The sequence below is a fragment of the Stegostoma tigrinum genome, chromosome 9 (genome assembly GCF_030684315.1).
Source record: "Stegostoma tigrinum isolate sSteTig4 chromosome 9, sSteTig4.hap1, whole genome shotgun sequence".
NCBI lineage: Eukaryota > Metazoa > Chordata > Chondrichthyes > Orectolobiformes > Stegostomatidae > Stegostoma > Stegostoma tigrinum.
This window is the reverse complement of record NC_081362.1, coordinates 17669512-17683893: the sequence shown is the minus strand read 5'-3', so window position 1 is coordinate 17683893 and position 14382 is coordinate 17669512. Positions and strand designations below refer to the sequence as shown.

The 14382-nt window shown below is 38.9% G+C and overlaps 1 protein-coding gene across 12 annotated transcripts in view; it reads left to right on the top strand.

Moving 5' to 3' along the window:
• Nucleotides 1-14382, top strand: part of sash1a (SAM and SH3 domain containing 1a) — a 125553-nt gene that overhangs the window by 73810 nt on the left and 37361 nt on the right. For 11 of the 12 annotated variants that reach the window (XM_048535887.2, XM_048535885.2, XM_059648378.1 and 8 more), the window contains 8 exons: nt 2080-2169; nt 3480-3592; nt 4067-4108; nt 4393-4494; nt 6273-6402; nt 9538-9911; nt 11602-11754; nt 13207-13345. In XM_048535887.2, coding sequence (XP_048391844.2) covers nt 2080-2169; nt 3480-3592; nt 4067-4108; nt 4393-4494; nt 6273-6402; nt 9538-9911; nt 11602-11754; nt 13207-13345 — 1143 coding nt within the window. The remainder of the gene's footprint in view (nt 1-2079; nt 2170-3479; nt 3593-4066; nt 4109-4392; nt 4495-6272; nt 6403-9537; nt 9912-11601; nt 11755-13206; nt 13346-14382) is intronic. The other variant, XM_048535886.2, reaches the window with a different exon arrangement.

Genomic DNA, 14382 nt, shown 5'->3' with positions numbered 1-14382 from the left:
TACTCTCCATAGTTGCCTTTCCAATTGTTTCTCCCTTTGTTTGTAGATGTTTCTTTACATCTGTAATGAGTGAGTGTCTTTTTGGCTATATCTCTTTTACTGTGTGTGTGTGTGTGTGTGTGTGTGTGTGTGTGTGTGTGTGTGTGTGTGTGTGTGTGTGTGTGTGTGTGTGTGTGTTTTTACACATTATATATCCATATATATCTTATTTGACACACATTGAATCCCACTCACTGTCAGTACATCACTCCATCTGCAGGACCTGCACTGGGTTCACATTCTAGACCATGTTCTCAATTCTCCTCTACCTTACTCACAACTTGCTTCAGCATTTACGCCTCTTAATACTCACAAGCTGATCATTTCCCTCATTTGGTTTCTTCCACCTGCTTTTCATTGTTGATACAACTGGGGTTGGCGTTCTCATCATAATACTTAACTGCCTTGATGCATCTTGATATTGTTTAGTAGAGTCTGGCAGGCATCCCCAGGACTTAAAGCAGCCATGGAACAGGCGATGTTTATATATTGATATGAGAGATAATTGGGTGAGAACGTGACAGGGTGTACATGGGGAACAAGTAATCAGTAGGGAGGAGTTGATGGTGTGAGAGTTGGAATAATACCCTGACTAGAAGAACATATGTACCTGGACTCTGGTTAACCAATGTTTAACTTCTGATGTTTAACACATTTTACCCCTTCTTGAAAGTCTATTCACCCAAATCTTACTATCTCAACCTCTGCTCCAAACCTGTGAAGTAACTTGGGATGGCAAATGTGTAATATAAATTTCACTTCCTAATCTGACCTGACCTAGTCAGAAGACAAAGTACTAGACACAGTGCTGCGAACAATTCTGGGCCTGGTACCTAAGAATATTCTATACTTGAGGAACGCAGCATACATTTTTCCTTCATCTAAGAATTAGATTATGAAGAGAGATTAATAAATTAAGCTTGTAAATATGGAATATTGATGAGGATTTTGAAAGGAATTGACAGAAATCTTTTCAGTTTGTGGGGGACTTTAGGACAAGGAGGAGAATTGAGAATGTGGTTTGGGGGCATAATCTTAAATTGAAAGCCAGATTATTCTGGTGAAATGTTTGCATATAAGATCAGAAAAGTGTGGAATGTACTCCTGCAAGAAGTAGTAAATGTTGTCTACATTAATAATTTAAAATCTGAGATTAATATATGTTTATTTATTGAGGTTGTAAGGCATCAGGAGCCAAGTTGGGGTGGAGTTGGGATACAGAGAAGCCATAATCTCATGAAAGAGTGAAACAGGTTTAAGGGCTGAAGGGGTCTGTCCAGTTATGATGAATGTCTCAAGACTTGGGTGCCTGAGTCATTGAGCCTCAAATCTTCATTGGTTCAACGCAAACTAACCTGGTGTTGCAGTTGAATGGGTGGAGAGGACAGATTGGAGACTGACAAGTCAATGTTGTATAAAAATGAAGGAAATGTTCAAACACCTAATTATGTTCTCTCAAATACTGTCAATCATGGAGTGAGGAATTCACCTTTACTGCAGTTAATAATAGGTTTGTGTAGTGCTCATGTTATTGGACTAGTAATTTAGAACTGTGCACTAATAATTCATAGACTGTGTTCAACTTTGAGTAATTGAGTTTGTGAATTCTGTTTTAAAAATCAGGACGGAAAAATCTGGTAAAAATAATGTTATCCTGAAGCTTTTGGATCATAGGAAACCAGTTGAGTTTTTACAAATGTCCTCTTGGAATGGAGCTTGCTGTATTTACGTTGTTTGGCCTACCTATGTTCTCAGTCCCACAGCAATGCCTTCTAAACTGCCCTAATGAACCACTGAAGACTGTCATGCCTAATCACAGTAAATATAGGGCATGGTACTTCCAAACTTGGGGCAGGGTGAACATTGGTCACTGAGCTTGTTCCTCAGGCCAGGGTGAACCAACAATGCCACAGGAAGCAACCATATTTTGATCAAACACACAAAACTTTCTGGGGCTGTGAACTTGAATGTCAAGATTAGTAAATAGTAAAAAAGGGAAAGAATTTAGTACTGTTTGACTATTTTGTGTTCTTCTTGCAGGAAGTAGTGACTGCAAAAAGAAAAATAAATCCTTCTGGCAGGGATTTCGGAAATTACAGAAAGGGAATGCAGTGCGGGATTTGTGCAAAGGTAAAACTGTTATGGAGTGAGCTTTAACTCCTGCTTGTATTTTTGCCAACTGTGCAATGGGGCAGGAACTTGAGTTTAAAGGCTCGTTGTTAGAGTGCCAATCCTTTGGGATTGTCCTGGGATTTCCATGAATTAAAGATTAATCTCCTGGATACTGCTTCAAGCTTTTCTCAGGAGGCATTGAATTAAAAAAAATCAGATTTTGTTTTTTTTTAAAACTAATTATGGGTTAAAGATAGGGAAAAAGTACTGTTCACTGACAGCGACAGATGGAGGTATGAGATCATTTGATGAAACCTTCAAGTTCAATAAGATTTGGCAGTCCTGCCTACTGGAAGCTATTGTGGACATCTATCCTGAATTAAACATATGCATCAAAGGCAATTTCTAGCGCTTGGATATGTTCCAGAGTTTTGTGTCATTTCCTGGTCACCATTGGGTCTATCCAAAGTACGTCTTTAAATTATTTCATTATTCATTCATGGGATGTGGACATTGCTGGCTCGACCAGCATCTATTTCCCTTGAGAAGTTGTGGTTGAGCTACCACCTTGAACCACTGCAGTCCTTGGGATGTAAGTACACTGACACTATTATTAGGACAGGTACTGCGCAATACCCAAATAAACAGGGTGATAGATTGGGAGTTAAGTTGAGATCACACTCCCTGACATCATGGTTTGACTGGAATGTAACAATTGAGATATATGATCAACAGCAAACGAATAAAAGATAGTTTTTACTAGACTAAGGATAGGTCAAAAAGTACCAGACAAATTTATTTGATATTGTTTTAAAATCTGTTGATTTGCATGTTTGAAGTGTTTGATTACAACAGTGATGGATTTGATGATGAACGTCATGTCCTGCTCTGACCTACCCCAGTGTATGTGACTAAACTATGTGAAATGCTCTACGGAGCTTGCCCTAGGCCTCTGTTATCTTCTGACTAATGAATGATGTGTCCTGGTCAGCATTGTAGCATCAAAATTAGTACCATAAGGATTACAAAATTGCAGCATTTTAATGAGTCTACAATAATTTTATCCTTATTTTATGGCACAAAAAGAATTAGCTAAATGATTGCTTTCTGTACCACAGGACTCAATGATGATTTACTTTTTTTTAGTTATGGGAGTTTTTAAAACCCTCCTTTTAGTTTTGGCTCCTCAAAACTTGAGATTCTGCTGAGCTTGTTGGGCAGGTCATCTAATAAAACCTTACCATCGAAGGCTCTTAATTAACAATAATTCTTTATTGTTTTTTTCCACTTCTTCCAAACCCAATACTTTTCTTGTTGACCTTTTAAAGGAGATGATGTTGGATTTGTGGCCAGTGAGATTACCATGAGTGATGAGGACCGCATTGAACTGATGATGATGGTCAAAGAAAAGATGATCACGATAGAGGAGGCACTTGCTAAGGTAATGCAGATGCCTCTTGCCCAGGTTAAACTAACTGATGGCCATATTAGTCAACATACTTTATTTGCTGTTTTCTTATCACAGCTACTGAGTCAGAAGGTTGTGTTCAAAGCCTTGTCCAGAGATTTGCCTCAGACCTGATCTGTTTGTTGTATTTTGGGTAATTATACCTACTCTTATATTTTACTGTGTGTTATTGAAATGATTGAAGCAAAATCGGTTTAGATATCAGCAGAATGAAGGTGACTTTGGGTAATATTGAGTGGAAATTCTGATGTTCACTTACAAGGGTAATTCCAGATCTAAATGTTTAGATTTTACCACCATTTTACTACTTTCCCATTCTTGAGAATAGACTAAGGCACCCGTGAGACAATACTTCCAGTCGTGGTGAATTCTAACCTTGAATACTTAACGCTGTTATTCTCTGCAGTTATTATGGATATTTACTAATCAGAAAAATTACATTTATAGGACATCTTTCAAACTCTCAGAATACAGCCAATGGAGTGCTTGGTAAGTGTCATTACTCTTGTGTTGTAGGAAAACAGCAGCAAATTTTCACAAAGCAAGGTCCTGCAAACTATTCCTTAGTGATTCAGTCTGGAATATATGTGCCCAAGTGTCTCGAGTGGGAAGTGAAGCCACAACCTTCTGACTCAGAAGCAGGAGAAATACCATTGAACCAATGCTAGTTCTAACACTATTGATGAAACTCACAGACTTTGTTCTTTTTGTTTATTCTTTTCTTCCTGGGTTTTATTTCTCACAAGAAAAATTGACTATGACTTATTTTCCAGCTCAAAGAATATGAATGCCATAGCAGGCTGTCATTGAGCATGGATTCAACTCAATCAGCAGGTGGAGCCAATGAGCCATGGGATGAGTCTTCAGATGGTGGTGTGAGTAAAGTTTGTTTTAGTACTGGCAAACTCTCAGGCTGCAAAAATCTTTTATATTGCATTTTTCATAACTTTGGACATCCCCATAAATGGAAATGGAATAGACTTAGAGAAACTATTTGTCTGGAAATGCTTTCTTTATAGCCTTATTAATCTGATTTGCTCCTCCTGGTAATCTGTGTACTCCTAAACTCATTGGCTTCTTACTCCATTAAAACGGATCCCATAAGTACGCAGTCTTGTTTTCTTTGTGCCAAAATGCATTGCCTGACAGTTATCTATATTGAAATTCATTTTCTGATTATATGCTTGTTCTGAAAATTTATTAATCCCTTCCTGTGTTTTGTCTGATTTTTTTCGTCTTTATTAGCTACATCATCCAAATTGATACCATCTGCAAGCTTTAAAATTGTATTTGCAAATCCCACAACCAAACCATCGATGCATATTGTGAACAATAATGATCATAGCACTTATCCCTGGAGAATACCACTTACCACCCTTTTATCAATTTGAATACCGACCCTTAACTCCTACTCCTACTCCATCCTGGAAATAACTCTACGTGCAATCTGCTCTTTGTCCCAAACTCCACACGTTCTGACCTTCATTTTTAATCTATTAAGTGGCACTTTTAGAAGATTGTTGGATTTTCAAACAATGTTGTATCTACTATGTTATTCTTTTTGCCTACTCTTTCTGTTATTTCTTCAAGGAATTCACTAAGATTGGTTAAGCATCTTGTTCCTTTTCAAAACCTGTGACTAATTCTGGTTATATTTTCAGATCTAGATGTCTTCTCTGGAAAAAAAACTTGAGGCTTCCGTTTATTTCTAGCATTTCTATCATTGGAATGATATTAACTACCTTAGTCTTTTGGCACTATTCTCTTGGTTAATAAATCTGTTTGTATCTGCTACCTCTTTCCTAATTGTTTTTGTGTATAGAAGTCTATCCAAACAAATAGTTTTATCTTGTTTAGGTTTGTTTAGTTTTTCAATTATCTCTCCCTCTTTCTAACTCAAATGTCATTATATATTTTATTTAACCTGATTTCCCACTGTCATGTTTCCCATTAAGGTGAAGAATATATTCTGTTACTTTGTTTTCATTATCTGAGAGTTTGTCTTAGGCATTCTTGAGTTTTTAATTGATTTGAAGGATGTCAGCATTTACAGCCAATCCCTCATTGCCGTTGAGAAGGTGACTGTGAGCCACAGTGCTGAATCTTTACAGTGTGTCTTGTTCAGGAGGGAGTGTTACAATTTTGATCTCTTTAGTTTCTTAGTTTTCTGTACTTTACTTGCCTTCCTGTAATCCCCATTCTTCCCCTTCTTTATTTACTTTGGATTTTGGACTTAGTTTACCACTTTTCCTTAAATTGCAATATTGTCCTTATTCATCCATAAAGTTTCATTAGAGGCTCCTGCTACCCCCTCTTACTGCCACCCCCACCCTCTCCTGTCACCCCCCCAACCCTTTCTTTCCTCCCTCTCTGTTTAGCCTTCACTGTTTCCCATTTCTGGCCTACGTATTTCTTCCCTGTCACGTTTGGCAGCATTAAGTGTCTACTATGACCTTCATTCTAATCTGCACCATTTGGTTTCTTATCAATCTGAGACAACTGGAGCCACTAAGCACAGTGTAAATAGCTGCCACCATCCATTGGGGGATGGACATTTATTCAACATCGCACATTTTAATTCCATGAATCAGGTAGAGCTCACAAATTAACTTAATCTGAGACTAAATCTGAATTCCATTTCTCACCTGTTCAGATATGGGAGCAGCTAGATGATGATGTTCATGAGGTGAAGTTCAAGAGGTTCCACAAGTTAGTTTCTTCAAAACGTAGATCAAAAAAGAAACTGATTAAAGTGGATGAAATGAAGACTTCATCGACTGGAGGTGAGCGGGGACATACCAGTGCGGGTTTGATACATTTTGGACATAATGTATGATCAAGATATTAGGTTTGATTAAGAACCTAATTCATACCTTACATGGAACCAGCTGTCACCCCAAGGGTGTATACTTTGTAACCATTCCTCATTCCAGGCAAAATCTTTTACCAATAAATAAAGCAACATACTGTGGATGCTGGAACACGAAATAAAAATAGAAATGCTACAAATGTCAGGTCAGGTAGCTGATATGAGAAAGACAGAGAGAGTTAGCATTTCAGTTCAGTGACCTTTCATCCCAACTTTTTTTACCTTCGCTTTGTTTCCTGTCCATCAGCCAACTTTTCAATCAATGTGACTTTATTTCCTCTTAGGCTATTAGGGACCTCTTCCGCAGCACTTCATCAAGAGTCTTTGAAAATCTGAGTACATTACCTCTTACTATGTTCCTTTGGCAATTCAGCTGACCACTTTCAAAAAAGAAAAGCTCCATTAAGCCTGTCAAACATGATTTGGGCTTTAACAATCCACACTGGCTGTCTTTCAATTAGTCAGCGTACTTCTTCATTCCCTTTATTTTTACCTCCAGTTATAGATTTTATGGGTTGCCCTCAATTAATGCTGGACTAGCTGTTATATCATCGGTTGCGTTGTACTTTAAATACAGATGTTACATTGAGCAATGTAGAATTGAAAAGCTGTGACCAATGTAGAGTCTTTATCTGGACCCACTGACTGATGTACCATTATGTTAAATGTTCAGACTCTATCCCCTTTTTCTCCAACAATTATAATGGGTGCTCCTCCGTTACAGTTCTATACTCACTTGCACCGTGTAGCAAAAAGTAAAAATCATTATTTTGTGATATATCTAGAATTTGACTGGGAGAAATTAAAAGATGAGGACTAACCGTGCGTTTGAGTTGACTCACTTCTGCCAATAATTCTGAGCCTCAACATTTCAGTATTGCCCTTAAAAATGGTTCAAGATGCTTGAGGTTGTGGCCCATCCTTCCATTCTTATCTGTAACTTGTTACTACAATTGGAGATGTAAGGGTAATTTACCAATTGTATTCAGGAACAAGTTTAAACAAAGCATTATTTCTTTGTAAGTCTGTAGTGTTGTGATGCTGACTCAACAACCTGCTCCCTTTGGATTTACACATGGAATCATTTCCATTACCCTATAGCATATATGAAATATCTTTGAACACATGCAGTCTTCCCCGCCACCTCCACATTTATGAATAATTGGACTTGCATTGTGCGTTGAGATTTAGTTGGAAACTTGCTTTAGAACTTGTTATATTGGTGGTTCTTTTGCAACAAGGAATTCCAGACCAGGTAGACAAATTGTAAATCTGAACAGGAACACTTTATTAACAGTGCTCGCACCACCACAGTTGGTTCAACACTGAGCACAGGCTCTGCCCTTTTAAGTCACGTGGCCAGCTGTCTTAAAGGGGCAGCACCCAAATTGAATACAGAACAGAATTCACCTTTACAGTTTACAGATGTTGCTTTAGAAAATTGCTGAGCTTTAACTTTTTTTTAAAAAATGACTATCTGACTTATCCGATGCTTTTCTTTACCTCAGTATGTTCCAAAGTTCTTCAAAGCCAATTAAGTATTTTGCAAGTGTTGTCAAATATTTAATACAAGAATAGCAGGAGCTGTTTGTCGTTTATGATAACTTGAGTGCAATGAGATAGGTGACCAGATGGTCTCTTCTAGTGATGTTGTTTGAAGGATTAAACTGTTCAGAATGCCAGAGAAGGGTCCCTTGCTACACTTAAGTATTATGCTTTGGGATCGCTAGTGTCCTGCTGAGAGGACAGACAGCTCCTCTGTTTAACATCATAGGCAAAAGATGGCACCACTTAACACAGCAAGCCCTGACTGGTGCATTGAGGTATCAGCCTAGATAATCTGCTTCAGTTACAGGAGTGGAACTTGAACTCACCAATCTTCTGTCTCTGGTGTGAGCACTACCGCTAAGTCAAGAATAACACTTAAAGATAAAATGAGCGGGCGGTCTGTTGCAGAGTAGTCCTGTTTGTGAAGCCTGAAAGAGACTCAGTGTTTTGACATTTTGAATGTGGCCACAGATAGTGGAGCATCTGGGGGGAGCATTTGTTTTACATACTTAATTGCATAATCAGTGTATGAAACTCCTTAAACAGCCCAAGGTTGAAATGTTTCTAATGTAGTCGAACTTTTCAAATCTGCACTGTATTCTGTTGTTATCTATGATGTTACCCTTTCTGCCATTACCTCATTATTACAATTTAGTGTATGTAAATGTTGCCTGTAATTGTTATTTTTTAAGCATTGTCATCACCAGAAAAGCTGATAGTGTTGATAATGTATACACTAAATGTTGGTCCTACAATGTGAATTTAAACAAGCAGATGATCTAGAGTGGCAGGTTTCTCACTATCTTCACCAGAGAACCTCCTTCCATCTGCATGTTTTTGTCAGATAGGGTCCTTTTCAATGCCAAACAAGGCAAGCCTCACTTCCTGAATAAGTAGCTGACTCTTGTGCTAGAAATTTAGACAGCTGCTTGTTGCATCTCCTTCAGCAAACAACCTGACTCTCCTACAGTAGCTATAAATTCTTCACTGGAGGTAAGATCTTGGAGGGGCTAGAGACTTAAGTGAGCCACAGTTTAAAAATACTGTAAACACTCTGTCATTCTGGCAGCAGAAATAGAGGCAGAGTTTCCGAATATTGGCCTTTAGTTAGAACTTAAATTAAATCATATTCATGTGCAAAAATTCAGCAAGTAGAAACCTACCGCACAACATTCCATTTGGTGAAAAGCAGGTAACGCAGGTTCCCACCCTGACATGTTCAGACAACTGAGAGTGCTATGCAGAAAGAAAATTTTTTTAATAAGATAACGAAGAACTGCCTTAACTATTCTCTCCAAATTGTTTCGCAAGTTTTGTTTGTAAAAGGTAAAAGGTCAAATCTATACTGGCAATGCTTATTATCTGTGAGTGCAATGAAAGTGAAGCTGTTGCATAAAATCTCTGACTCAACTTGCATGTCCTTGGATAATACTGTAGAATATTAAAATAATTCATTTGAAGTGAGTAGTCAGTTTCTTGTCTGCCTTCCCTTCTACCTCAGAAAACACTTGTGATGGGACATGCGACAAACAGTTGGACCCGATACACGATGAAAGATCAGTGAATTACATGGGGTCGAAGGCCGTCAGAAAGCAGCTGTACTCAAACAAAACATTACAGAGACAGTCTGTGGAAGATCCTGCACCCTTGATGGCTGTTTGCCGATCCCCATCTTCCAGCAGTCTGGAAGGCCGGATGGGGAAGAGGTTCGTCAAACCTTTTAACACAACTGCTGAACACTGCATCACCAGGGTTCCGAAGAAATCTGGAAAAACATCCTCTGACTCGGAATACGGAGAAGACAAGTTGCACAAGATATCCCGCTCACTGACTGACAGTGAGGTGGGTAAGGGACTTGCTGCTCGGGATCATGGGGTAAGTGTCATTTTGTGGCAAATGAGGGACAACATTGATTAACCTTAGAGATACATTTTTGAAGGAGGCCACTTAAACCAATATGTTTGTGATAGCTCTTTGAAAAAGTTGCCAAAACACAGTAATTTAGATTTAAGATGAATTGCCAAAGCTTGTGCAAATCTGACATAAATGTAAGAACTGCTGGAAACACTGCAGTTCTAGCAGCCTTTAAGAAAAGAGAAGTAGAATTAACGTTTCAGAGTTGTCAATTTTGGTGAAATTCAAAAGCTTCTTTACTGAGAGCATGGTGAGGTTGTGGAATTTGTCTGCAGTTAAGCTGAACAGCGTTGATGCAATTAAGGGGAACTAACCAAACAAGAAGGCAAAACACACACATTGATAGGAGGTATGCGAAGAACATAATTATTGGCAGAGACCAGTTTGTTCAAATGAGATATGAAAATTTGGTTGAGTAACTCCATGCAAGGGTAGGTAAAATCTATGAAGCAACAGCCGGTATTCAATAATGTATGCAAAGGTGGAGAGCAGAAATGAAATTAAGTGCAGCCAAGTGAGTCCTGATTTTCTCCATATTCAAATCCTGATCCTTCACTGAAATGGTTAACCAGTTATTCTGTGTGCTGTGTTTAGGTGGGGTGGCTGGATGACGCAGCACTTGGAAGCCTCAGGGTGATGAATCGATGTCAATACAGTGGTGTTTTCATAGGAATTGTTAACCCCTCCATGATCCAATAATGAGGTGTCTCCTTGCCGCTTTTCACTCTCGAATGGCTAAGAGCTGAGTCTTTTTGTTTTGATACCCATAACTTCAGTGACTGTGAATTTCATATTCTAAGCACGTTGCACTCGATTGCAGTGGCCTAGGTGCGTCACTTTATACACTGGATTTCTTTTCTCTTTCATCTTGAAGTGGCTCCAGTATTGAGGCTCCTATAGCCAACAATTGGCAAGAGACACAACAAGGTCCCACAAACAACATTCAAATTGCTGAGAGATGGTTCCTGTGCATGCTTCCAGTTGTTCCATGATGGCTGCAAGTAGGATCTTGCTGTGCCCCAGTTGGCTGCTAAATATCTCTGTCACAACACCAGTCGTACTTTATCCTTGGTTATTTGAGGTCATTATGCTTTATAAAATGCAAGGAGAAGTTTGCTAAAGAGCTTGCTGGGCTGTTAAGATTCTACCATATTGATGCAGGACGGGACTCATAAAGGGATAGGTTTCTTTCTGCCAAAGAATATTAGTGAACCAGTCGGATTTTTACAACAGTTGCACAGCTTCACAATTACTTTTGCTGATGCTAGCTTTTTATGATCAGACTTTTAAAACTGAATTCAAATTCTCAAATTGTCACAGTGGGATTTGCACTCTCATTTGCTGGATTATGAATCAAAATCTCAGGATTACTAGTGCAGTAAAATGACTGCTATGTTTCTGTGTTACATATCAATGTGCTTAAGGTATGCTACAAAAATTGGAAGTGGTCGCAATAAATATGCAAGTTGGCTGCTTCTGAAGTGTGGGACTGGGCAACATGACATTGTCCTAACGTGCTAACTCAAACTCGCTGTTCAGAGTTTTCTGGAAATAAAGATTTTAATCCATACAGAATATCATAGTTTGGAGAAATATGAAATGTCTACTGAGTTCCATTTATGAAGTGATGATGTTCTATTCTATCCACCAGTACATTGGTAAAGAAGGGATGAGTAATGAGAAAGTGAACACAGCAAAATCCCCCACAAATTCACGGAAATCACTGAGCAGGAAGGTCAAATCGGTGAAAGAGACGGTGAGGAGAAAGATTACGAAGACGTACAGTGGTACTACACCTCCCCAGGTAAGTAATCCGTACCTTCCTCCATCTCCCTTTAAGACCTTTCTCCAAAACCTCTCTTTGACCAAGCTTTTTGGTCACTTCTCCTAATTATCTCTCCTTCCCCAGTCAACATCTGTTTTTCCCTCATGTCTCCATATGGAGGGCCTTATGGCATTTTTCTCCTCCACACTGTAAACATAGAAGTAGAAGAATAGTTTGACACTTTTGTCTAATTTGCCATCTAATTTGGTCATGGTTGATCTGTAATCTAATTTCACTGACCCATATCGCTCAATAAAAATTGAGCAATCTCAGATTTAAAATTAAGACTTAATTTAGAATGCAGTAACCTTTGTGGAAGTCTGCTCCAGATTTCCATAATCTTTTGTGCATGGAAGTTTTAATAACATTGTTTTCTTGAAAGGAATAGCTGCAGTTTTCATAAAATTGTTTATTTTTATTCACTTGCGGGACATGGGCTTTGTTGGCTGGACCAACCTTTATTACTTATCCCTGGTCCTCCTTGAGAAGGTATTGGTGAGCTACCTTGTTGAACCATTGTTGTTGATCTACCATAGATCAACAATGCCATTAGGGAGAGAGCTACAGGGATTTTTGACCCAGTAACAGTGAAGGATCAGTCATATATTTCCAAGTCAAGAAGATGAGAGGCTTGGAGGGGAACTTGTAGATGGTGGTGTTTCCATGGTCTGCTGTCTTTAAACTTCTGGATGGTAGTGTCATGGTTGTGGAAGGTGCTGTCTAAGGATCTTTGAATATCTGCAGTGCAACTTGTAGTAAACACTGCTGCTACTGAGGCGGAAGTGGATGTTTATGGTTGTGCCAATCAAGTAGGCTTTTTGTCCAACTTGGTGTCAAACTTCTTGAATGTTGTTGGAACTGAAACCATGCAGGCCAGTGGGGAATATTCCATCACACTCCTCACAAGTGCCTTATAGATGGTGAATAGGCTTTGGGGAGTCACAAGGTGAGTTACTCACTGCAGGGTTCCTTGTTTCTGACCTGCTGTTGTAGCCTCTATATTTATATAACATGTTCAGTTCAGTTTCTGGTCAATACAAAGTCCCAGAATGACGTTAGCTGCATTCATTCCAAAGCTAATTATATCTTTCCTAAAGTATACTGCTCTGAATTGAATAGATAGCTCACGATGTAGTCTAACCTGGGCTTTATTTAGCTGTTGCATGACTTCTATCCCATTGCATTCTTGTTCCTTTGATATTAAACGTAAATATTCCATTAGGTTGTTAACTTATTTTCTATACTTATCTGTGGCTTTTAAATGACCTGTATACCTGGACCACTAAGACTCTTCAAATCTCCATTATTTTTAGCCTTTTGGAGGGCACTCTGACGTCAAATTACATTATCTAGGGTTGGGGTGTTCAGAATAGAACAAAAAGATAGAAGAGACTTGATAATGTTCAACCAATGTGTTCCCTTTATCCCCAGTTTCCTTCCGAAGGAGTGGTGTCCACTGTTCAGACTGCAGATCCAACAGATAAGTCTGTCCAACCAGACAGACCCAAGCTAACTGGTGGTGGCTCAGTGGAGAGTCTGCGGAGCTCCTTGAGCGGGCAGAGTTCAATGAGTAAGTCACTTTCATCACTCAGCTTGGTTGGCTCCGGTGGTCTTGGAGTATTCGTAAAGTGGAAAGTGTTCTTTAGGATGCTGTTAGAAAAAATCAGGGAGAACAGTCATAGGAACATTTAATACTCATAGCTTGGAAATTTATAACATAGGTTGTGTTAACATTAATACTATTGGATAGAAAGAGTCTTTGCTTTTCAATTAGACCTTGAAAGATGCAATATCACGATGATGGATTACTGACATGAATGTAGGAGAGGGAGTAGGATGATTAGAAATGAGAAGTCATGTGATTAAATCTCCAGAAATCCCAACCAGACTTGACAACCTGATTTTCAGCATGTGTCTAAATCTTAAAGTTTCACTGTTCATAAACAAGAAGAGAAACATGCCGCTACATTGCTCTATAACAATGTGTGAAGCTGGATGAACACAACAGGCCAAGCAGCATCTCAGGAGCACAAAAGCTGATGTTTCGGGCCTAGACCATTATCACTGCTACATGGCTATACTCTGACTTAAAATGAGAATCATTAAAATATATGAATAGACCCTGGTTTTCCTGTCTAGACTCTAGTACAGTGAGTTTATGATTTTCTAGCACTAGACATCCGCATGCCCTGCTTTCTCGGCCTGAAGCTAAGGCCTTAAAGTTGAGGTAAGAAACAGGAACACAGTTAAAGTCCTCAAAAACCTGCCACTGAGATGTTCTTCCCAGAAACTTTAAGGGATGTGGGTGAAATGTACCTCCAATTCGGCATTCAGATTTCAACTCGCAGGAGTCAGTTTAGAATTCTTCATTTCAGAGAAAAGGAGACAGACGGCCAAGTTTCATGCTGTTACATAACTCCTACACTCGCCACAGTTGTACCGTTTTTCTGGGTTCTCCTGCTGAAATCTGCCTTGTTTTCTTTCTTTCTTCACCTGGATCACTATGGTTCCCACATGTGCTGAGGAGAACTACTTATCCTTCAAGTATTTTTTTAAAATCTTAATAACCAAGCCAATTCTTTTGCAAAGAACAAAAAGAGTCATGTT